This window comes from Dasypus novemcinctus, chromosome 1 (assembly GCF_030445035.2).
Source record: "Dasypus novemcinctus isolate mDasNov1 chromosome 1, mDasNov1.1.hap2, whole genome shotgun sequence".
Classification (NCBI taxonomy): Eukaryota; Metazoa; Chordata; class Mammalia; order Cingulata; family Dasypodidae; genus Dasypus; species Dasypus novemcinctus.
The window spans coordinates 87517625-87543436 of NC_080673.1; the positions used below are offsets into that span (position 1 = coordinate 87517625).

The window sequence follows — 25812 nt, forward strand, 5'->3', positions numbered from 1 at the left end:
CTCTAGCATTTTGTAGTTGTTGCTTCCTTTGCTCATAATATGCTGCACCAGGCTTTTTGACCTGGCTAGTTCCTGCTCAGCAATGAGGTTTTAGCTCAAACTTATGTCTGCAGAGAGACCTCCTGATCTACTGAAAGTACTCACTTGACCTCCAGTTACCCTCTGTCCTACTGCCTTCTATATGTCCTAATTGGGATCTGTGATTTTACTTACATGTCTTCATGTTATTGTCAGTCTCTACTATCAGAATGTAAGCTTCAAAAGCACAGGAACTTGTATGTCTTTTTACTGCTATGTCCTTAACATGCTGCCAGACACAGTAGAGTCTCCAATATTTGTTGAACGAAAAAAGTTATTTCTAGTAGTTTTTTTTTAATAAAAATAAACTAGGGCAAAAACATTAATACTCTGCTTTCTAGCAGTTAAAACACATCAAACATTTTCAAGGTTAATTCCATCTTGCTTTCCTAGTTCACTCCCTTTGATCTTCATGTCAGATTTAATAAAATAACAATTTTATAAGCCAGGAGTCAGAATCCCTGCATGTTAATGGAATAAAACCATTAATAATTAAACAATTTATTATTTTTAAATGTAAAAATGCATTTATTCACAATCCTTGAGAAGTTACCATTCCCTCAAAAAATTCTTTATGAACAAAATGCCAAGAAAAATTTCAATAGTAGCTTAAGCCAAACCAAAAATATACATCTGATGTATACAAACTTTAAAAAGCATAACACAGGCCATGTGAATGTAGATTACCTTTAAAATATTTCCAATGATATAGCTACACCTTAAATTATGTTGACAGACATAAATAATAGCATTTATCTAATGTATTATATTTACATATTTAGTCAAAGTGTCATATTTATTTCTATGACATAAAAAAAAGATGAAACTACAGATGTCATTGCCTTGCAGTTCAAGTATTGAAAGGACCATGTGATTTAAAAAAAAAAATTACAGCAAGAACTTTAAATTTACTATTTATATCTGAACCTTCCTGTATTTTTAAGAATATGCACTGTCATTGTTGCAAGAAAAAGAAATGAAAAAAACACTAAAAAAAACAACCCAAAAAACCCTTACTAACCCCTTTACTTATTAAATTATACCCAAAACTCAATAAAATCAAGAAAGGCAATTTTGTCAGGGAGTATTTTATATTCTTTGCCTTCTAAATCAATACATAAACTTTAGGGAAAAGAAGAGCTATTCTATACCATAAAATGCAGTTATATATATAGATATATTTAGTTCCATTTTGTTAAAGCACCTTGTAATACAAGGCAAAGGAAAGCTTAAAAAGCAATGGATCCTTTCTTATTAGAAAGGATTTTATTTACTTTGAAATACCCGTATTATCTCTTTTTAGTTTTCTTTTCCTAATAAATCATGCAGAGAGAATATGTTCTGTGTAAAATCCTTCTCATTTAAGATCATTTGTTGGAAATGCAGAACTTTTAAAAACGACATCTAGATATTTAACAAATCAATTAACTTAAAAGTTGATATTCATTTATAGTGACAATGTAAAATGAAGCAAAAATTAAATACATATTTTTCTTAAATATTACTTTTGATTATTACCAACTTTAAATGTCGAAATTCTGAAAACTTATTTTTATTATATTATTCTTTGTTCATAGCCAATCAATATTATCATACTATTATATGTAAGTGTTGAAAGAAATTGATACTTTAAGTATTCCTTTAGGGACATCTACTCAAATTAATTATGCTTACTACTAGAAAATACATTTCTAATAAGTCATAGAAATAAATAATTCTGGAAAAGGGAACAATATTCTATATCTGAATCTGGCAATCCTTTTTCATGCTCCCTTCACATCTGCTGAGAATTTTTTAAAAACTGCTTTAATATTATCACATGTAGATACTGAAAGACTAAATAAAGCATTCCAAGTAAAATTAATAAAACTAATTTAAAAAGTGAAAATGTAAGGAATACTATAAAGAAAACAATTAAAATAAACATGATCAATAGCAAGACAGAATGATTTAATTTTTCTTGAAATGTAGAAGGCAGATGATGAAATTGCACTTAATTCTGAAGCAATTCAGATATATCCTATCATTCCTATTTCTTTCTAATAAGCATTTACAAAATGGTTTCTTACCTTCCCCTTACAAAAAGGCTCAGTACAACCATTTATACATTCTAGTTGATTTTGAACATTTGGTAATAACTGATAAACAGGATCACATGATTTTACCCTATCGATTCTGTTGCTCTGTATCAGACTGCTTTATGCCAGAATCAGACAGTTCTAATACAGGATTTACAAATCCAGAATACTCAGAATTGCCATTATCGTCCATTTCAGCACTAACAAAATCATTCTCCCACTCCAGCCCATTGGAATCATCAGAGGCTGAGGTAGGGTTACTTCCAGTTTTCTTGCTGCTGTACTTAAGTGCTGCCCGGAGAATATCTTCCTCTGTTTTGGAACGTTCTCTCATTGGAAGCATTCTATTCATTCCTATGATTTGAACACAGAGTTTTTAGAAATCACATTGAAGATCAAAAGCTACATTAAAAAACTTCTCAGTTAACAATATGTTTTCATTTAACTATCACACTTGACCTGTGAATTATCTTAACAAGCCAGTCTCATACAGCAGGGGTTCTTAACAAAGGGTCCGTGAACTTGAACTGAAATTAAAAAAAGCATTATTCTTGTGGGAATGTGTTGGTGTGGGTGTGATATATTTATTAAATAACACATACTATAGTGTGGACTTAGTAAGGGGTCCATGGTTTTCACCTGACTGGCAAAGGGGTCCGCGGAACAAAAAAAGATTAAGAACCCCTGCTGTAGAGGTTTTCCTCAGGAAAATGTTAGGGTCTAATCCTGAAGCATGCTTTAAATAAAAATAAATAATAATACTCACCAAGAGACAGTTTTGATGTAACATTGATTATCTGATAAAGATGATATTTCTAAAGAGCCATAAACAAAACAGAATGGATAGGGGACTTCATTTGCTATTAGTCTTTTATGGTGAAATCAGTTTATCTGCCAAGGTCCTTTCCTACCCAGATGATGATTTCATTTCCCAGACTAATAAAAATAAGTATAATGACAATAACAAAAATACCTTCCAGCACTTACTAGATTCCAGTTAATGTTGTAAGCACTTTACATATACTAACTGATTAATTCCCAAGAATCCCAGGAAGAAAGCACATTACTATCATTATCCCTATTCTATATATGTAGAGATTGGAACAGAAAGATGAAAGTGATCTGCATATCACTAGCTATAAAGTGATGGAACAAAAATTAGAATCCATTTATTCTGGCTCCAAAGCCTGCGTTCAGATAACTATTCTGACCTCCTACTACAACAGAATAGAGAAGTTTCTAGGTGGAAACTATTACAGATCTGATACTGAACAGAAAGAAATTGGTTGGTAAGGTGAAAGCTAGAAATATTGGAAGAAAAACAATGTCACTTTTTTGACAGAAGGAAAGGAGGAAGAACAGAAGAGAAATTTGAGTTTACAAGTATAGAATGAACACTGGTAATAGAAGTAAAATCTAGGATTAGCAAAAAGATTATAAGAGAATACCTAGACACATTAAATATTTAACTTTGTTTTCTGACCTTAAAAAACAGACCCTACAGTAATAAAAGAACATTTAAATCTGTATCACTGTTGCTATTATTCCTAAAGCAATCACAAAGACTCGACCCAGCAAAGCAAGTTATCTCTATAGACAACTTGGCTGGATGCTAATATAATTTTGTGGATTTGTATCTGGTAGAATAACAGTGTAAAGAAAGGTGGATATCAATCTAGGCTGTATATCAATCTAGAAATAGGTTTCTAGAGAGCTCTGTCCTCTACCAAGTCAAGTTTAACAAGTATGTTAATGATATGAATATTGACCTAGTAAGTCATGTTATCTGCAAATGTCATTAGCCTACAATGTGGGTGACAGAATCAGGAATTTAAGAGACCTGAAAGGCTACAGATAAAACTGAACAAGCTGTTAAAATAAGAATAAATCTAAGGTCTGATGACTGGGATCCAATTATGTAATAATACGTGGAGAAACAATGGTTAATTGAGAATGCTTAAGAAAGCTAATTCAATCTTTGACAAAGTTATTCAAGTCAAGAGTGTATCTGTTTCTTTACTAATAAAACAAATGGCCTGAATGAAGATTCTTAAGGTCCATTCCACTTCAAATTTCTATAAAATATTTAAGGCTTATCAGTTTTCATGGAGTTCCAAAATTCTATAATTGATTCTCCCTTCCTTTTTGGACTATTTTTTTTTAACATGAAAATGAAACCTTGGGTCTTATTTACCAAAATGAGCTTATTTGAAAAAAATTAGTATTTTAGTTACAATTTTGAGTACTTGCTATATGCCACATCTTATACACATTTTTTTCTTTAAGCTTTACAACATGCATTCATTCACTTGTTTATTGAAGGCCTACTATGTGCCTGCCATTTTTAGTTTCTGAGTATATAAAGGTGAATAGTCATCCTTTAAAGTGAGTTTATACTCATTTCATATCAGAGAGGTCATGTAGCATTTGTCCTTCAATGCCTGGCTTACTTCACTCAACATAAGGCCCTCAAGATTCATCCATGTTATCCCATGTAGTACTGTATTCCTTCTTACAGCTGAGTAGTATTCCGTTGTGTGTATATACCACATTTTGTTTATTCATTCATCAGTTGTTGGGCATTTGGGTTGATTCCAACTTTGACAACAGTGAGTAATGCCGCTATGAACATTGGTGTGCATATATTGGTTTGTGTCCTTGTTTTCAGTTCTTCTGGTATATATCCAGCAATGGAATTGATGGGTCATATGGCAAATCTATAGCTAGTTTTTTGAGGAACTATAATCCATGCGGCGCAGCAGTGTTCCAAAATGTATTCACCAAATGCAATGAATATGCCATAATGATGAAAGAGGCTGTTGATGTGGGAGAAGTAGGGGTGGGGTGTGGGGTATATGGGAACGTCTTATATTTTTTAATATAACATTTTTTTGTGATCTATGTATTTTAAAAAAAAGACAATTAAAAATACGTATTCCTTAAAAAAAAACCCAAAACATCAAGCTGTCAAAGAAAGAAGAAAGATGGGGAAACGGACTTTGGCCCAGTGGTTAGGGCGTCCGTCTACCATATGGGAGGTCTGCGGTTCAAACCCCGGGCCTCCTTGACCCGTGTGGAGCTGGCCATGCGCAGTGCTGATGTGTGCAAGGAGTGCCGTGCCACACAAGGGTGTCCCCCGCGTGCGGGAGCCCCACACACAAGGAGTGCGCCCGTGAGGAAAGCCGCCCAGCGTGAAAAGAAAGAGCAGCCTGCCCAGGAATGGCGCCACCCACACTTCCCGTGCCGCTGACGACAACAGAAGCGGACAAAGAAACAAGATGCAGCAAACAGACACGGAGAACAGACAACCAGGGGAGGGGGGGAATTAAATAAATAAATAAATCTTTAAAAAAAAAAAAAAAAAAGAAAGAAGAAAGAAAGGGGTGATAGATGGATGACGACAAGATGGTACAGGGAAGCGGACTTGGCCCAGTGGTTAGGGCGTCCGTCTACCACATGGGAGTCCACGGTTCAAACCCCAGGCCTCCTTGACCTGTGTGGAGCTGGCCCATGCACAGTGCTGATGTGAGCAAGGAGTGTCGTGCCAAGCAGGGGTATCCCCCTGTAGGAGAGCCCCACGTGCAAGGAGCGTGCCCCGTAAGGAGAGCCGCCCAGCGCAAAAGAAAGTGCCGCCTGCCCAAGAATGGCACCACACACACGGAGAGCTGACACAACAAGATGATGCAACAAAAAGAAACACAGATTCCCATGCCGCTGACAACAACAGAAGCGGACAAAGAAGAACACGCAGACAATAGACACAGAGAACAGACAACCAGGGTGGCGGGGGCGGGGGGGGGGGGGGAAGGGGAGAGAAATAAATAAATAAATCTTTAAAAAAAAAAAAAGATGGTACAATGTTCAATTGGTAAATCTGGGTATCTGGATCTGGGGTGTGGTGTGGTGGGGAATGCTGGAATTCTCTACATGTGGTTTGTACTATTTTTGCAATTGTCTTGTAAGTTTGAAATTAATTCAAAATAAAAGGATAAAAGAAAAAAAAGATAACTTTAAAATGAGTCCTGTGTTTTAACATTGACTGTAAGACAATAGAAATATATAGCAGTCAGTAATGCATGTATTTAACATAGTTTTCAAAACTAATCAACATAGGTTTTCAAGGTTCACAAGTGTGTGTTGTGTTTAAATATTGACTGAAAGTCAATAAAAGAATATAGTACTCAGTAAAAAAACATGAGTTGATTATTCCTTTTTTACAGATGAAGAGACTGCTGTTTGCAGAGATTAAGTAATCTAAAGTATAACAGCTAGGAAGACATATAAGCTAAAGTTCAAACTCACAGCTATGTCAAAGCTTTTTTCCTACCAAAAAAAACCCTAAAAAATTTGCTAATTTATAATGAACTAAAAAATTAATTAACTTTGGCTTTATATTGCCCACAAGGGGACAGCAATTCATCATACAAAGTAATATCAAGAGCTAGATTACAAAATCCTCAAAATTTTAAGAAACATTATAACACTACTTTAAACTTTTTAGATAAAATTGTGAACTACAAAATACCTTCTTCATCTTCCCACTCTAGATCTAAGGATGTGCTGTCATCATTTCCACTAGTGGATTTAGTTTTGGTCATTAAGTCACAACTGCTTTCTGTATTTGGTGTCAAAACTGTGGCATCTGATGAGAGTCCTAGAGTATAAACCAAACACAATTAAATATTGTCATCTGTACTCTTTTACCACAACATTCATTTATTTTGCAATGACTGTCTCTCTCCAAATATTACTGTTCCTTTTAACTTCACAAGAAATAATTATTGTTGAAATCATTACATTGGTAAGTTTCTGTTAAGAGTAATATAAAATGGTGGTATGCTTTTTTCCTCCCACCTAGGCACAGTAAAATTGCAAATTTAAATGAATTATTAACTTTCCAAATATGATAAACTCTTAGATAACATTTTTAATAGACCTGTGGAAAAAGGGGACAATAAAACAAATGAATAAGTAAAAAACAATAAAACAAATGAAACTCAGCCCATATTTTCAAAAGGATCCACTATTCCCTATGCCTCCACTACTGGAAAGCAGGAGTTTTGACTTTTGAAACTTGGAGGAAAAGAAACCGTTTAATCTTATAAACTAACCTGTAATAAATAAAATTCTTTAGTAATAAAGATCATATGTGTATAATACTTCCTCCTTCCTTTTCTTTTGTTTTGGGGGGGAGGGCAAAGAAGCAACAGAATAGAAATGGAAAAAGGGGTACTTGACTTCCTATATGAATCTACAGAAATAGTCTGCTACTTTCCTTTGCTCCAACTCATTTTTAAAAAGGAAAGATAATATTGTATAATTAAGGGCTAGTTAATTAACTTGCAAGTTAAAGGGAACAGTTCTTTATAGGAAACAGAGCAAAAATCTCCAATTATATGGCGAATGTGACAAAATAAACTGTACACAGTGTACAGACTTACTACTACTTCGAAAAACTTCATACTGTGACTTTATATTTCTCAAACAAGATTCAAAGTCATCTTCTGGTCCAGAACTGTAATAAAAGTGAAATTATTATTTATATATTCACAGTAGAAACAACATAAATGGATATTTAAGTTAATGAAGGCTTTTTGGTTTGACGTTCTATATCACAGAAATTTGTAATTACTATACAATTAGAATAATGTAAGAAAAGTAGGTCTTACTTTTCTTAATGTAGGAATGAAAGTGAAAATAAGATTTTGGTTAAAATCTAGAGCTCAGCCACAAGTACAACTTTACAATTTACAACAAAGAAATATGAAATAGCTTCTCTGAATGAATAGGAGACATTAGTGGAAATGCAACATTGAAATGTCTTTTCCAAAAAATGACACCTTAACTTTACTATAAAAGAGAGCAGAGGGGCCAAGAAAAACACACAAACTAAATAGCTGAAGGCATTCATTTTATAGATGGAAAATAGGACCACTCAAAAATAAAAGCAATAAAGTCAATTTAAATAAATGATGACCATTTTCTAACTTTAAGAAAGCAAATGCTCTCAGTGTTCTCTTAGGATAGTGTCTTTGAGAAGCAATAATTTTTAGGGAACACAAGTACCCATGAACATGATTATGTATACAAACACTCAGACATGAACTTGTTCTCTTTGGAAAAAAAAAATTTCTACCACAAATGGAAAAAGAGCCATATTTCACTATTTACCTTTGATATTCTCCATTGTTGGAAAGATGGTATTGTGGCACAACCCTCTGCCTTTCTTGCTTTGGAAACATAATGTAATACAGAAAAATCACTATGTTAAATAATTATTTTTTAAAACCACACGCGTAATGCCAAATATTTTTTCTAATCTCTAAAAAACCAAATAAGCATTATTCTATTGAAGTCATTTCCCTTAAACTCATTACTGCTCACTTTTATATTCTCTTATTTATGGGTAGAATTTCTTTCAATTTGTCAATGTATAAACCATAAATGGTCAGAAATTCAGTGATATAAAAATAACTTTTAAAATGAACAGGTATATACACACACACATACATATTAGTGTCCTCAAAATCCTTATTGTAACTAATTTCCTAATAACTACAAGGCAAAGGGACATGAAAGGAATAGTTAAAACAGTATATAAAGTTCTATTCTGAGTGAAATGACCATCAATAAACACAACGGATTTAGAAGTCCTGGCTCAGTTGGCTTAGAAATAATAAAAGATAAGATTAGAAGAACTGTATGTGTTACGGTTCTGATATTTATTTTATCTGTGTCTTGGGTATGTCCTTTATCCTCTGCTTTTTCATCTGTAAATTACAGATGCCAATACCACCACCCTCCCAAACTCAGAGTTATTGTGAAAATCAAACTAATTGGTGTGTGTTTTTGTGTCAGTGTATGTTGGACTACTATGTATTCCTGTATCAAATAGTCAGGGAAGTTCAGACAATCTTGGAAATCACTCACACAGATACTGCATATGCAATGCTTTTAAATGCATTTTATAAAAGCATTCCACCTTTTATTTTTTAAAAGGTGGGCAATAGATGAATTTATTATAGCAAAAATAATGGCCTATATTATAACCAGGAAAAATACTTTTATTTCTTAGTAAAAGGTGAGAGTTAATTTTAAACTTTTCCATTATGTAGAACTCAGTTTTAAAAAAACAAAATTCTCCCATATAATATAATTAATGTGCAGAAACACAAACACAAATAAGAGATAAAAGAGACAGGTCACAGAGAAATCACATACTATGACAGACACGATTTTTCAGTTTCTCTTATAGTTACAATAATTATTATGTGACATGATCTTTGCACAAATGCACTTAACACTACTTCAGTTTTGAACTCTCTCTCTGCCATTTATTAACATAGGATCTCAAGCAGGTTACTTAAAATCTCTGTACCTCAGTTTCCTTATCTATAAAGTTGGAATTAAAAATAGTACCTACCTCCTAGGATTGTTGTGCGGGAATAAACAAGGTGAAACTTGTAAACTATATAGAGCTCCTGACACTTATGGCTCAATGAATGTCCACAGTTCACAACTGTCTGACATTAGGGTATGTCATATTAGCACATGGCATGGTAAAATACAGAATATCTACTGCCGTCCCTGATAATATGGCAAAGATTTATCCAGACTCAAACTCTTAAGGACACAAGAATAAAGATGAGAAATGAAGCATATCCCTAGGGGCAAAATCACCCACTTTCCTGGTTATATAAAGTACAAGGAATTGTTTAAAAAAAAAAAAACTCACAAAATTACATTAAAGAATGCTTTAGAAGTTATATAGTGGTTTTTTTTTTGCAATGTTTTCTCTCTAAGAGTATATTTATTTCTCCCAAATAATACTGATTTTGGAAAACTAAAATTCCTTTTTAAGTAAAGAGGAATAAGCTTTTTCTAACCTAAAGCTAAGCAGCACCCAATATCAAGCATGTAATTTGATGTTATTTCCAGCTGTAAAAGATTGACTAATTTTGACTTTTAAATTCCTGAGTATACACCAGTGTTAAATAAAAAGCCTTTAAATTCTAGAAAAAAGAAGTCCCAACTAGTATTTTTCAGAGAAAATAAGGAGAAAAGCAGCCCTAATATATGTTGGGGTCTTTTCCCCTCACCTCCAAGAGCTTTCGCTGCTTTGCTGCCCTGGCTGCTTCACGCTGTGCAGCGTATAAAGCTTCTTCTTCTAGTCTTAACTTCTCTTCTTGTAAGGCTAACTGTGTATGAACAAAACAATAAGGATTAACCAAAATCAGAACCTGTCTAACTGCTCTAAAAATTAAATGTTTCTAACTATAAAACAAAAATAAATTATTAAAAAATAATTGATCTCTACAAAGCATAACATAACTGAAATTTTAGTGATTGCTCATGTATCAATTTCTCCTTTTACAAAAATAAATCAAATTATATCAAACACATTTTAAAATTCTTTAAAAGTTGAATTATGAAGTAGTAGTATCTAATCTAATTTGTATACAGACTATTTTCTTTCTTCGGAATGTGCAATGATATTTATCCTCAAAAATTGTACTAATACATATATCCCTGATAAGTTTTATGGTTTTGGGCCTCCAAGACCAAGGTCTCCAAAACTAAGGCCAATCATATTACTGTGTACCAAAGTGAACTAATACGCTTTCACAAAATTCATGACTCTCCATCTAGTTAACATTGATGCATGTCTCCTTTATTTTCTTACTATCAAGCTATTTAAAAATTACCTTCAAATTTAAGTTCTTGCTATTCATAATAGCATATGAACTGGTTTAATGATACCCTACTGCATGTCAAATCTAAATTAAAAATCAAGTTTCAACACAATTTTTTTAAGACTAATATTAGCATCTATGTGTAGTTAAAGTTAATGCTTTTGAAATCACTAATTGGTACTAAACAGACTATTTAAATGTATACCAGAATAAGATTAATTCCATTTAATTTAGTGAATAGAAAAGCTATATAGGCCATTTCTGTAAACACATTAACATGAAAATAACATTTATGATTTCTAAACATACTTGATTCACTTATAGAGAATGAGCAAGTTGAAGACAAAAACACTTCAAAGAGCACATAATGTGAAACAGTAAATATTTTAAAAGTTGGTTTTAACACAAAAATGCATGTTTTTGCCAGGGTTCCTACTTGTGAATTAAGGAATTATTTTTTCAAGAATGTATTATCTTCATTTTTTTTGGTAGAATATGATCTCTGATAAATTGAGCCAAACTAAAACATTATAATTGGCTGGAGTAATGTTTATTACTTTTAAGTCACTTCTATCTGTACATATCTAAATACAGATCCAATGATTGTACGCAATATATTATTTAATGACAACTCTTCCCTATAAATAGATGCTTTATGATAACATATATTTAAGCAACATAAAAGACCCTTTACCTCTTTTTGAATTTTCACATCAAGGTCTTTCTGTTTTTCAGCAATAGAATCATAATGCCTCTCTCTTAGGTCAACAATTTCTTCCTCAGTAAGAGGCCTAGAGAGAAAAAGAAGGGAAAAAGAAAAAGTTCTGATAAAGCCGAGTCCAGGTAACACTCACGGAGCCAGTGAAATTCTGAAAATTTACCGTCAAAGGCATGTTAAAGTACCACCTCATGCCCACTGGAAGGGCTATTAACAAAAACAAAAAAGAGAAGACCCAAGATGATGACAAAGCAGGAAGTGCTAACATTATCAGTTCGCCCCACAATCAACCAGGATCAGTCTGGATCAACTGTGTGGGGACTCTGGAGACTAGAAAAACACAGTGCACCACGCAGGGAAGAACAGAAGAGGAGCCTGACCATCTGCGGTGAAGATTTGTGAGTAGATTCCTCCAGTTGCAGAGGTGGTTGCTCACCACCCACTGGTGAGCCTGGATGGAAGCAGAAGTTTTCTTTCTAAAAAGCAGGGGAGGGGAAGTGGCCTGGAACCAACTACAGCTGTTGATTGGCAAATTCGGCTACCTGGATTCCAATCTTGAGCACAACTGAGGTTTAAACCTTCCCAAGTCACCAAGAAGCCAAAAGCATTTGTGTTGTCTCCACCTCTGGCAGGAGTGGAAGCAGGGGTAACAGAAAAACATGCTGGTCCCCCTTGGTGGTAGGGATCAGATCCAGAGCACCTAGGTTGGAAGCCACTGATTAGGCCCCCACAATCAGGAGAAGTAGAAATTGGGTATAGTTTGAACACTTTCTCTGGGCAGAGAAGGCAGATTCACACTGGACCTGAATATTCCCTGGATGGAGGGGAGGCATGCAGGTTCTCGCAGGCAACAACGGCAGATGCACCTTGCTCATCTTGAAGGGCTGCTGAACACTTGTTGCCCCTGGATAGGGAGGAAGCATGTACTCTCTCAAGGAGGGTGGGCGGATTCACCCTGCCCACATTTAACAGCTACTGCCCTAGGAAGGAGAGGAGACAATAGCCATCTGATCACTCTCTCTCAAGACAGTGCAAGTGATTACCTTACCCACCTGGGGACATTACAGAGCGTGTCAGTTGATCAGAGAACTCAGATCTCAGGCACTGGGAGTTGTGCAAGAGTAGGCTGGCAATTTCAGCCTCAACCATGCCCCCATCAGGAGTTAAGTCAGCTGAGCAATAATCGCACAGAATAACTTAGGGCAGCAGGGAACAATTAGATAAAGAGTGCTACCTGCTGGGTACTTTAGGAAAGCCTAGATTGGAGGAGACATCAAAGAGAAGACTGCAGACCTTTCGGGTCTCTTCTCCAGAGCACATTAGAATCAATCTACACTCCCTTCATAGGTCCCCTGAGCCTGTTTTGACTGGTGTTTAACTGGGAAACAAGTGCTGGGAAGGTTGTATCCAGTGGGAACTTCTACAAAATTAGTCCTCCAGGAAACAGCAAGAGAAAACAAAGGAAGATTAAAAATACATAGAGGCAAATGAAAAACAGAGGAGACTAATTCACGGAGGAGGAAGAGAGGACGTTTTAGTAAAAAGTCAACCAAAAAGAAAGTCATAGGCTAAAGAGAGAAACTGAGCACAGAATACACACATAAAAATCAGATGTCAAGACACCAGAAAAAAATTACGAGCCATGCTAAGAAACAGGCAGATATGGCCCAGCCAAGGGAACAAATTAAACCTTCAGACGAAACATAGGATTAAAGACAACTAATCACAGATATACAGACAAATCCCTTAATAAATTCAGTGAGATGGCTAAAGAGATTGCGGATATTAGGAAGACACTGGTTGAACACAAAGAATTTGAAAGTTTGCAAAGAAAAGTAACAGATCATATAGGAGTAAAAGATACAGCGGAAGAGATTAAAAATACACTGGATGCATATAATAGCAGATTTGCATTGGCTGAGAACTACAACAAAAAAAACCCAGAAAATAAGGATTGGAAAGAATGCAGAGAAACAGGAACTCTCATACATTGTTGGTAGGAATGTAAAATGATGCACTGCGGTGAAATATACTTTGGTGGTTTCTCAAAAAATTAAACAGAACTATCACATGACTATGCAATCCTATATTTAAGTATATACTCTAAAGAGCATTTTGGACACATATTTGTACATCAATGTTCACAGCAGCATTACACACAATCATTAAAAGTGGAAGCAACTCAAATGTCTACCAGCACATGAATGGATAAAAAAAATACAAATACAATAGACTATCAGCTTTAAAAAGGAATGAAGTTCTATTATCTACTTCCCCTCATAGCCTGAAGTAGTCAGAATGGACATCATTCTAAATCCCTAAAGTTTGAGAAATGAACAAAAATAAGAGGGGAGTGTAACCATGGACCAAAGCAGATTTATTGTTATTGTAGTTATCTTGTGTTAGAGTAACTGGTAACATTGATATTTAAAAAAATAAGGAATGAAGTTTTGATATATGCCACTATATGGAAGAACTCTGAAGACCTCATGTTGAGTAAAATAAGTCAGACACACAGGGACAGATATTGTATGATTCCACTTATATGAAATAGCTAGAATATAAAAACACAGAGACAGAGTACAGATAACCAGGGAAACAGGGGAGGGGGAATAGGGTGGTAACACATAATGGGTATAGGGTTTCTGTTTGGGGTGAAGGGAAACTTATGGTAACAGATGGTAGTGAGGGTAGCATAACACTGTGAATATGATTAATCCCACTGTATGATATGCTTAAGAGTGGTTGAGATGGGAAAATTTATGTTGTATATATGTTTCCACAATTTAAAAAGAATAAAGAAAAACTAAAGAGAGAATGGCAATTAAATGCAATATATAATCCTGGACTGGATCCAATAATGGAAGAGAAAAGGTCCAAAAGGGCATTATAGGAACATATGAAAAAACTGGAATATGAACTAAAAGTTCTTGAACTTGATAACTGTACTTAAGGCAGTTACATAAGTGAATATCCTTGTTTATAGGAAATGTACATAGAAATGTGTTCAAGGAGCAAGATGTATACAACCTACTCTCAAATGTTTAGAAGGTAGATAATGATTACTGGATGCATGGATGAATGTATGATGTAATGGTGAGCAAATGTGGCAAACTGTTGAAGTTGGTGAATCTGGGTATGAGTGTGGAGGCTATGCTGGAATTTTCTCTATGGGTTTTACATTATTTTTGCAGCTGTTCTCTAAGTTTGAAGTTATTTCAAGGCAGAGGACTTAAAAATTGTATTAAAGTAATTTGATGTTATGATTTCAATTGTTAGAGTAAAAAAGTATATATTCTAACATTTGCCTTATTCTGGTATATGAGTAAAATTTATTATTAGAGTAGTTTTTAAAACTACGATTACCTTTTAAGAAACGTAGACTCCATTTACCTTTACCCTGGCTCCATTTTCATTGTTTAACCTACTATGATGGTATCCTCCAGATCCTGTCCTAGAATGCTCATCATAAAATATAAACTTTAGCAGTCCACATTCTAATCTCAGTTTTCATATCATTCTGGGGCTCTTACACTTTCCTTTCCACCCACCCTACAATTCACCCTGCTTAATCACTTGGGGCTCTCTAAGTCCTTGATCCTTCCCTTTTGTCTCGGTCCATCTATCCTGATCATTGGGCTTTATTTCACTTACAACTAATGTGGACCCTTCGATGGACCTGAACTACTTTCTTACCAACACACATAACTTTCTTGTATACCAGTCATTATGCCATGTTCACCCATTTCACTCTCACCCTGACCTTGGATCATTTCCAAAATTAGCCCTTTCTGCTAAGGGCTGCCAGAGAAAATCCAACAATTTACCCCTCAGCCCCAAGCAATATTTCTCTTACTTATACACAGTCAATACCCTCTAACAACCTACTAACAAAATCTTCACATACTCCTTAAGTTCCTTAGAAGATAATTTCACTTCATTTTAAGAAAAAGAACACATCAACCATGAACTTTCTTAACTTCTTTCCACAGCCCCTCGTAAGCTTAAGTATATATCCTATTCTTCCCTTGATCCTTTAAAGAGGAGGTGTTCCTTTACCTGTTCGAGGTCACCTGTTTCACCTACACTCTTGGTTCATTCATTGCTGATACCCCACTCCCAACTTCCTCCCACTTCATTCCTCCCCTCCCCACCCCCGCGCAGTGCTCTAGAGAATTCTTTGGGACATTGCTACATTAATCAGCATCTCTCTTGTATCTTCAACCTTTTCTTTTTGTCTGCTTTTTCACCTCTTGCTCATGTGAAGAAAGGATATAAGAAATGCAAGAAAGAAAAGAAGCTGAAAATCCTTCATTTGACTTGCTTCTTCTCCTTCCCATTTCAGTTCAAATTCCTGAAATTAAATGTATACTATCAAGAGTCAGCACAACCAGCACTTACTATATGCCAGGCTCTCCTCTAAGAGCTTTACATATATTAACTAATTTTAATTCGTATAACAACTCTATAAGGTGATTATCCATATGAGCAAAATAAGACTAAGAGAGGTTAAGAATGTACCCAAGCAAGGTGCATTGGTTTACTTCTTAATCTGCATTCCTGTGGGTATGAACCCATTTATAAAGAGGACCTTTAAAGATGTTATTACTAGTTGAGATTAGGCCAAACTGCATGAGGATGGGCAAAGGAAATTGGACACAGAAGTAGAAACCAGAATTTAGAAGTCAGAGAAATGAAGGAGATTGCCATGTGACAGAGGCAGAGATGCAAGTTAAGGAACCACAAGGATTGCAGCTAGCCAGCTCCAGGACACTACAACTTTTAGGAGGCATGGCCTACTGAGGGACTTCTAGCCTTCAAAACCATGAGACAATAACTTCCTGCTGCTTAAGTCAACCAGTGCTATTTGTCATAGCAGTCAAGGCAGAACTCAGACATGTACTATGTGGCAAAGCTAGAATTTGAACCCAGGTACACTAGATTCCTTGCCCTTAACTACTATGCTTCTCTTATTTTTATGTTCTTATGTCCCATTCACGCTCAACTCACTGTAGTCTGTCTCTGCTCTCATCATTTCCATCTCTCAAATAATTCTAACAAAGGTAATCAATGGCTTCTAAGTTGTCAATTACAATAAGCACTTTAAAATCCTTATTTCAATTTCATGTGACACAGTGCTGACCATCCTCCCCATGCTATCTTTGCTCAATGCCTTTGTATCCCATGTTCTTCTAGTGCTTTTTGCCCACTGCTTCTAGGTCATCTTCAGAATCCTCTTCCAGTGCCTGCCTAATCAATCCTCAGACAACTGTCTTTTTCCATGCTCCACCACTCACCCATGCCCCTTCCTTCCTATCCCACCATACCTAGGTGATCTTGAAAACTATCATGGTTTTAACTATTCATGTTCAATGTCTTGTATATGCTCCTCTAGCCCTAACTTCTAGCTAGGACTTTTTTAAATTGAGGTACAATTTACATAAAAGTAAACACATAGAGATTAAGTTCAGTTCATTAAGTTTTGACAATTGCATATATCCATGTAATCACCACTATTTCTATCACTCCACAAAGTTCCTTTGACCCTTTTCAGTCAATTCTTCACCCTTCACTCCCTGTGGGAATTTCATATTATTTATGAATTCCAAAAAGAGATATGGATTATGTTTGTAAACTGGTCTGTTCTTCTGGTTGTGATAACCCTATGACTGCATTAGATTCAGCTGAGACTTCTGAGTAAATTATGTTAGGATTAGGGCTTTGATTCAACCACGTCATTAAAGTGCGACTCAGCATTGAGTTCTAGCCCCACTGGTGGGCTGATAAAACAGACTCTCGCTTAGTAACAGATACACAAAGAAGACACGCAGAGGATCCTGTGGCCCCAGGAAGAGAGATGACCCTGATAGTTTACAGGTGACTTGTGACGAGGACAGAGCAGCTGAGTCCGGAAAGAAACTAGCCCCAGAAGAAGAGAGACTAGCCCTATTCCAGCCTATAGTTGAGATCAGAAGAAGCTGGGACCATGGAGCCTTAGGAGGAAAGATGAAGGGTGAACCCTCATAGACATCGCCCGCCATCTTGCTTTAATGTGTGGCAACAGACTTTGGGCGAGAAAGTACCTCTTATGGTACCTTGAGTTGGTCTCTTTAGAGCCTTGTAACTGTAAACTTCTACCACAAATAAATATCCTTTATAAAAGTCAACAGATTTCTGGTACTTGCATCAGCACTCATTTTGGCTGATCAAAACATGCTCCAACAATTTTCTGATTTCTATCACCATACCTTAGGTTTTGCCTGGTCTTGGACTTCATATACATAAATTATGTAGTATGAATTTTGTGTTTATGCCAGACTTCTCTCAATATAATGTCTGTGGGATTCACTCATTTTTTTTTTTTTTTTACTAAGAAGTATTCCTTACACAAATACATTATAATTTGTTTATCTATACACCTACTGATGGACATCTCTAGTTTTTGGTTATTATCAATAAGGCTCCCATGAATATTCTTGTACAGTCTTTTGAGGACATGTATTTTCATTTCTGTTGGATAAATATTTAGGAGTAGAACTGCTAAATTAGTGGTAGAGGTAATCTTATTTAAAAGCCTCCAAGCAGTTCTCCAAAGCAGTTGTAATCTTTTAATACTCCCATCAGGAGTAGAAAATTCTAATTGCTCCATATTATCATTAACATCTGGATTGGTTGGTCTTTTTTTATATTAGCCATTATAGTGACTGTGAAAATGTACCCCATTGGTGTTTAATTTGCAATTCTCTGAGGTAAGGTGAACGCTCCCAGAGCTTTTGAAGTTTAGTTTTCAAATGCTAGACAGTTCCACCTGAAGAGTAAGTGAGTTTCAATTGTCTTCAAGATAAAGTCTGAGCTAATTAATGTAGCATTAAAGGCTCTTTATGATCTGACTTCTCATCTGTCTCATCTATCACCATTTGTCTAAACTTATACTACAGTAAAAAAAAGGCTGCTTGTCATTCTCCCCCATCCCCTAAAACACCATGTTGTATAACATCTCCATTTTTTTGTTCATGTAATTTCTTCTGTCTGGGATGCCCTCCTCCTCTGCCTGCATAACTAGCCCTTCAAGGATCAATGCAAGTTGTCACCTCCTTAGAAAAGTCTTCTTAGACACACCTCCCCTTATACATTTTGGGCTTAGGGCCCCTCTTCCAAGGTTTTCCTAACATGTTCTATAACCCCAATATTTAATCTTTTTTTCTACCACATATTGAAATTAGATATCTCAGAGATCTATTTCTCAGACCAACACGTTCTTCTAACATAGAGACTATGTCTGATTTTTAAATTTCCAGTGCCTAGCCCAGTGACAGGCACATGGTAGTTGTTTAATAAATGTTTGCTAAACTAAGAAAGGTGAGAAACACGAATTCAAAATATCAAGTATTATATGTCAATATTTTCTTGATATTAAATACTCTTTTTTGAGTTAAAGATAGATGCTCCTTTTTCAAGTAATGTAATTTTAATAGAATATATAGAGGTTGTTTAAATAAATTATAATATTAAGGCTCTTATTGAAAGGTATAAAAACTTCCAATTAGTAAATTAAGTTTTATAATGTCATAAGGAAGGTAAAGTGGGATAATGCTAAAAATCTTAAGGGAAATGTATTTATCAATATTAAGTGATTTTTAGAAAGCTGAAAAATATATAACAACTTAGTTTCAAAAGGAAGCACAAAAACACTTTAATGCCCCAAACAATATTCTGAGGTATTTGTTATTTGCCTCAATCTCATAGAAAGAGGAAACTAAGGTTATAAAATGTACTGTTCAATGTCTCAAAGCAAGTAAACCCAGCCTGGACTCTTAGTTTTTCAGAGTTCACACAGTAGAGTTTTTTTTTTTTTTAAACAAAGAAAAAGCCTTACCGATGACTGCTTCCTGGGCTTTCCCCCTGTACAAAAATTAATTAAACAATTAAAGAAGTTTCACTAGCTGAATTTTATTTAAAGCAAGCAAATAAAATTTTCATTTAACAAAAAATATTTTCTACTTATCCACTTTTATCATAGTACATTTTTTTGATTTTTAATTATTAAAATTATTTTCAGTATTTTTCATTATTAAAAGTCTTTCCAACAAAAAGCTTTAAAATTTCATTATTTCTAAAAGACAATTTAGTTTATCATCTTGCTTAATTATATGGAAACCATTTACTGGATATTTCTTTCAACTTTTTCTAACAAATATATATTATATTCCAAATAAACTTCTGGAGTTGGAATGGCACTAGACAGTGTATTCTCTATGCCCTCACCACTAATATTTTTCTTTCACAGGGTTATGAAATTATCTATTTTTTTCCTCCAAAGCAAACCATAACTATTTCCAAGACTGATTCAAGTTTACACATATCTCTTACACAACGAAGCTGTTCACACCTAATAACAGAGTTCAAACAAGTAACACCAGCAATAAAATTGCAAATGCTCTATGTGAATTTAGGAAATAGCACTAAAAAATAGGATGACTTTTCATCAAATGCCAAATGTGACACGAGAGAAAAACACTGGTTAGCAAAAGCAAAAACAAAAACAAAAACAAAAACCTTGGCTAAACAAGCAAAAAGCACTTTAGGAAAAAACATGGAACCACCAGTTCCTTTAAAAAGCAATATGATACTGGGATCAACTATATTGGAGGGTGGAAGAATTCTTTTAAATTTAGTATTTGTCAGAAGCTTTGAAAATATTGTGTCGTCTAGTGTTTTCATAAATTTTACAAAAAAAGACAGAGATTAAAGTAGGCTTTAGGAAGAAGGTAAAGAAACCAGGTTTTATGAAGAAAATTTTAGAGTATTTGGGAGAAATTTTGCTGGGGGAACAAAAGGCTAGGATAGTTCTACCAAATGATAATAAATTTATATTTTTATTTTAAAAAATGGTTAATACCCAAATTAATTTGGGAAACTCTGAGTTAAACAAGTTTAAATAATTTTCTTTAACAATAGCTCTTCTGAGAATTTTTAATATACTAAACTATATTGGGAGGCTAGTATTCTGTATACACTCTGTGCTGGGCCAAAGATTAACTTAAATTTTCAAAGGAAAGGCTTGATATACTTTCCCTTTCCTTAGAAAACAAAAATGATGAAAGGTCAGAGTTTGCAACGATCTTCCATTTAGAGATATCAAAATGAGGCCTCAGGGAGGTTAATTTGCACAAACTCATGAAACTAGTTTAGTGATGAAGTTACAAATTAGCATACAAACTAAAGTTCTTCCAATAAGAATATATACCACATTTCACTGAATCTAAGATGCACTTTTTCTGTCCATATTTTAAGACTTCTCTACTTGGGGTGTATCTTAAAATTGAGTTTTAGGTGAGTTTAAATGTAGAAAATCAGCATAGATAACTGTTAAAAGGTAATGAATGGTTCAAGTTTGAAATTGTATAAATCCAAACCTCAGAAATCCATGAAAACTATGGTAAAAGAATGGGTCTACTTTGGAATATTGAGGTATTTTACCTATGTAAGAGCAAAGGTTAGAAATAATCCCTTTTTGAGTTCTTTGAGTTCAAAAGACCTGTTATATATTATTTTTATAATATAGTATTGTATACACTATACTAGAAAATTCTGGATTTGTTAATATAAATTAGTAAAAGATGGAAATGACACAAACAAGACTGACAAGTAAAAATACACATCAAAATATTTAAAAATTATAAAACTAAAAAAAAATTTAAATTAAAATTTTAAAAGGATAAATAAAGATTATAACTAATGACTAATTGGAACAAATATGGGTTTTGCACTACTGTGGAAATACTTACTTCATCACTTTCTACTAGATTTTCAAACTGAAAGAACAAGAAACCAAATGTTAGGAGGGATATTTGTCTAAGACACATATCTCACAAGAAATAAGTCATTTCCATCTGAAACATAATATACCTTTATATTTGTAAGATACTTAAAGTCAAGTGCATTTTTGCATATTAGCTCATTCAATATTTTCAATAGTCCTATAAGATACTATTTCTATTTATGACTTTATATGAAAAATGACAAGATGAATTAAAGCAATTTTCTATATAACTTATGTATTGAATATTTCATAACAGAGTTTTAAATTCACAGTTCCAGAATTTTCCAATTCCCTTGGCTTCAGAACAAATTATACAGTCTAAAGTAGAAATAGCAAGACTTAAAAAAAAATTCAATCTTGAAAGTCAACTCTATTTTATTAATTGAGGCTATCTGCTTTACTGTTTAGGACAGATTCTGAGGTGGTATCTAGGCTGCAAGAAAGAATGCCTTGATCCCTTTAATAGTAAGGTCACTGGATATATATTTACCATCTTTGACATAGAGCAGTAGTTAATAATTGTGGTTGATATGAATATCATGGATAGGTTAGACAGCTAAAACTAAATTTTCTTGCTAATATTCTAATACCAGAAAATATATTTTTGCTTTCATAACAAACACTAGTAGACTCAAATACAGTCTTCCTGAAAAACCTGGATTTCCATTAAAGAAGGAGGCAAACTGAACAATTTTATATATAATTTCCTACATTATGCTGCCACAATAAAGAACTAGATATGAACACTGCTTTGCGGTTCTTAAATAACTTATAGAGCAAAGTAGAAATAAAACGTGGCAGTCATTTATGTTGTTCAACAAATGTCTTCAGTAATCTGTCTTGATATAAGATGGGATAGGATTACACCTTCCCTCCCACCATGAAATTAGTCAGATATGACTAGATGAGAAACAGGGGCTAGAAAGAATAAGACTTCTTAAATGTTTATATGGATTCATCTATTCACTGAAAATGTACTAAATGGTAGTTCCTATCTCCCAAAGCAATGTCTTGCTAGATATAGGAATGTAAGTAAATAATTTAATCATAATGTGATAGATGCTGTTATGCCAAATGATCTACTGAAAGTCATTACTATGAAATTACAGTATTTAAAATAGCTGTACTTTAAACATAAATAATTTGATAAATAACCACTTGAAGGAAAGGAAAAAGTGTTTCATTGTTAGTATTATTTTTTGTAAAGATCTAGAATAAAACAATGACTCCATTAGGTTTAGAAAATACAAGATTCTAAAGAGATGACAAAATTATTCAAAATTACATACTATCTTGAACTTGTTTTTTTTTCTAGTACTGATTTTTAAAAAAAAACTAATTCCTGGTTTATATGTTTCCTTATTAACATAGAAGGTAGCTGGGAAGCAGCTGTGGCTCAAGCAATTGAGTTCCTGTTTACCATATGGAAGACCCGGTTCAATCCCTGGGACCTCCTGGTAAAAAAAGAAAGAAGGCATCTCAGACCTGCGCAGCATGGAGAGGCATAGGCCTCCACGCGGCAAAGCGATGCGCCAAAAAGACGATGACACAACCCGATAGGGGAAAAAATTCTTTCTTCCTTCTTTCCTTCTTCCTTCCGTCCTTCCTTCCTTCCTTTCTATAAATTCTTCTATCTATCTATCTATCTATCTATCTATCTATCTATCTATCTATCTATCTATCTATCTATCTATCTATCTACAAGGTAGGGAAGAACAGAGTTCATATTTTGCAGCCAGGCATTTTGGGACTAGAATTTAGGTTCTGCCACTTTCAGGTTGTGCAGTATAGCCACATTTCTTCACCTAAGACTCTGATTTCTTATCCATAAAATAGGGAACCTATTTCATACCACTGTATTAAGAATTATGTGCAGTAACATAATAAAATTATAGTGGAACAGCTGGGACACAGTAGGGACGGAATAAATGGTAATTTCTATTATTATGTTTTTCAACAAAGAAAAAGTGACTCAGTGATTCTACTGGGAGTTGCTTAAAATCAATTTGCTGCTTTGATTCTACTACACTGCCACGGGAGGCCAAGCATTTGTCTCCAGAATCACTCTTAGCGAGTCACTATTTCTATTAGAAAGTACCCTTCCCTCTCCTTCAGCTGTGTATGGTGAAAAAACAAGAACAAAACACTGAAGTAGAAATATCAATTCTCTTTAGAAGAACAGGACCTTAATCTTCTGCAAATTTCTTCTCCCTATCCATTCTCCCTTCCCACCTCCCCAATCCCTTCCTTCTTCACTAGTTTGAGAATATTGAAATATAACAATCCATACTAAATTTAGGTCTAGATCTTTCCCTCTTTATTTAGAAATCCCTTCTGCCTTCCTGAAGGTATTTCTATTCAACCAAATTTATGACTCTACTCACCTCTATAGTTAAGTGCTCACCTCTTGAGCATGTTCTAAAATACTTGGATCTAGGAAGAAAAGCAGAGAAAAACAACTTTAAAAATCACAATTAATCCTGAAACAGAATTAACATAGTGGCATAAACATATTTACTTAGGAGCAATTAAATTCTCTAACATGGAGTATCTTATATATTTATAAAAAGGAACCACCGAATTTATCTGTGAATATATATAATTCAGATTTTTAAACTTAGAATTATGAGTTTAAAATAGTGTTTAGTCAAACAATATATATTGGTACGAATATGTACTAAAAGTGTAAAAATTAATTTATTTTACTATATTCACTACATAGAAGAGAGCTAAAATTTAAATTTACTTTTACGACATCAAGAAAAATAACTTGCTAAAATACTGATGCGTTAAATTATGTATACAAGAGTATGCTCCCAATTTTGTTAAACATATGCAAAAGAACAAAAATTTGAAAGCATATATGCTAATATATTAAGAGTGATTATCTCTGGGTTCTTTTTATTCTCTCCCCATACACGCAAAAAAAGAGAAATGCATATACACATCAACCAGATGATTCATCACATTATATTTTCCAATTAAGGCCAAATATTGGCTTTAATTTGAACCATTCTCTTCTGCTCCTACTTGTAAAAATTACACATAGTTAAACAAGCACCTCTTTTTATTATATCTTCTCCAAAATGTGTCCGCATAACTGCTACAGTATGAAAGTTGATATAGGACATAGTCACTAAAGCTCCTTTACCACTGGAAGTGCCAGGAAATTATAATACTTCCATCCTTAATATGGTCCCTATGTTATTGCTGCCAAAATTGATGCAGGAGAGGACTTGTTTCCTCCATGGAGACCCAAATTAACATTGAAGGTTCCTAATGTGTCAGAATTCATGGCGAGATAACATCACCTTTAGGCATGGGGAGAATCCTGGGATTAGGACAAGTCAGAATATTTTGTAAGTAGTATATGATTATGCATGTGGGGAAGCAGGTTTAGTGAAAAGGAATGTCATATTATCTTGATTGAAGAATAAAGAGAGCAATGAAATTATTGGTGCTATTTTTGCTGCCACAGTCCATTTGGTGACAGATACAAATAAGTTTTACCACCCATTCAAAGACCACTGGTAAAAACCAGAGGATTTGGTATTGCCATTCCAGACATTTAATATTTATAGAACATTCCAGTAAACACAATACCTTTAATTCCCTAAACATCTAGTGCCCCACTCTCTCCTCTCTTCTCCATTTCTCAAATAAAACCAAATACGAGCCTTCCAGTACCACTGCATTCTGGTCTTACAACTCCACTTACTGTATTACATGCTCCTTTCCCTGCAACCATCACTCTCTTTCCAAATGAAGAATCTGTCTATGATTAATTCATTTCCCCTCCCTGGCTTACTGAATGGTATAACTGAATAATGAAATAAAGTTCAGTAATACAAAGCGCCTCAACAGGAACCATCAGTATTACTTCACTGCTGAAGGAAAGCTAAGTACAATGTCCAAATCATTGTAATGACTGTAATTGTTGCACTATACTTGTATCAGACCACAGAACACTGTGTTCTATTCCAATTATGCAAAGATATATAGCTGCCTTTAGTAGAAGCCCAATATTAATAGTAATGGCTATTTGAAATGTCTCCCTTTTCCTGGGAACTGTCCCCTCTATCCACATCCTGCTACAGTAAGGACAATCGTGTTCTTGTATGATTCTGATTTTCTGAATATCTGACCATGCTATACCATAATCACCCCCCCCAACCATATATGATTAGGTCAAAGTTATAAAGAAACTGAGCAGAAAGAGTCATACCCTCCTGACAGTTCTTTGAAGCTGCTAGGGATGAAGAGGGATGAAGAGGAATGAAGCTAACAGAAAAAAAAATGCCCTGCCAGCACTGAAGTCATTCCTATAGGATCCATTGCATCCCTGCTCTACCCATGGTTTGGTTATTACTTGAAAAATCCAGTATCCTTATAACAAGTCCCCCCCTTTGCCTAAGATAGTTA

At 34.4% G+C, this 25812-nt stretch overlaps 1 protein-coding gene across 2 annotated transcripts in view; it reads right to left on the bottom strand.

Annotated features, from left to right (window-relative positions):
- Nucleotides 1-578: 578 nt before the first annotated feature.
- The window catches only part of AP1AR (adaptor related protein complex 1 associated regulatory protein), a 58623-nt gene continuing 33389 nt past the window's right edge, over nt 579-25812 (bottom strand). The window contains exons 2-10 of one of the 2 annotated variants that reach the window (XM_004480860.5): nt 23775-23823; nt 21356-21382; nt 19444-19469; nt 11544-11640; nt 10256-10354; nt 8328-8386; nt 7598-7671; nt 6682-6810; nt 579-2510 (exon numbers count right to left, since the gene is read on the bottom strand). In XM_004480860.5, the coding sequence (XP_004480917.1) occupies nt 2245-2510; nt 6682-6810; nt 7598-7671; nt 8328-8386; nt 10256-10354; nt 11544-11640; nt 19444-19469; nt 21356-21382; nt 23775-23823 (826 nt within the window). In that variant the 3' untranslated portion in view covers nt 579-2244. The remainder of the gene's footprint in view (nt 2511-6681; nt 6811-7597; nt 7672-8327; nt 8387-10255; nt 10355-11543; nt 11641-19443; nt 19470-21355; nt 21383-23774; nt 23824-25812) is intronic. The other variant, XM_004480861.5, reaches the window with a different exon arrangement.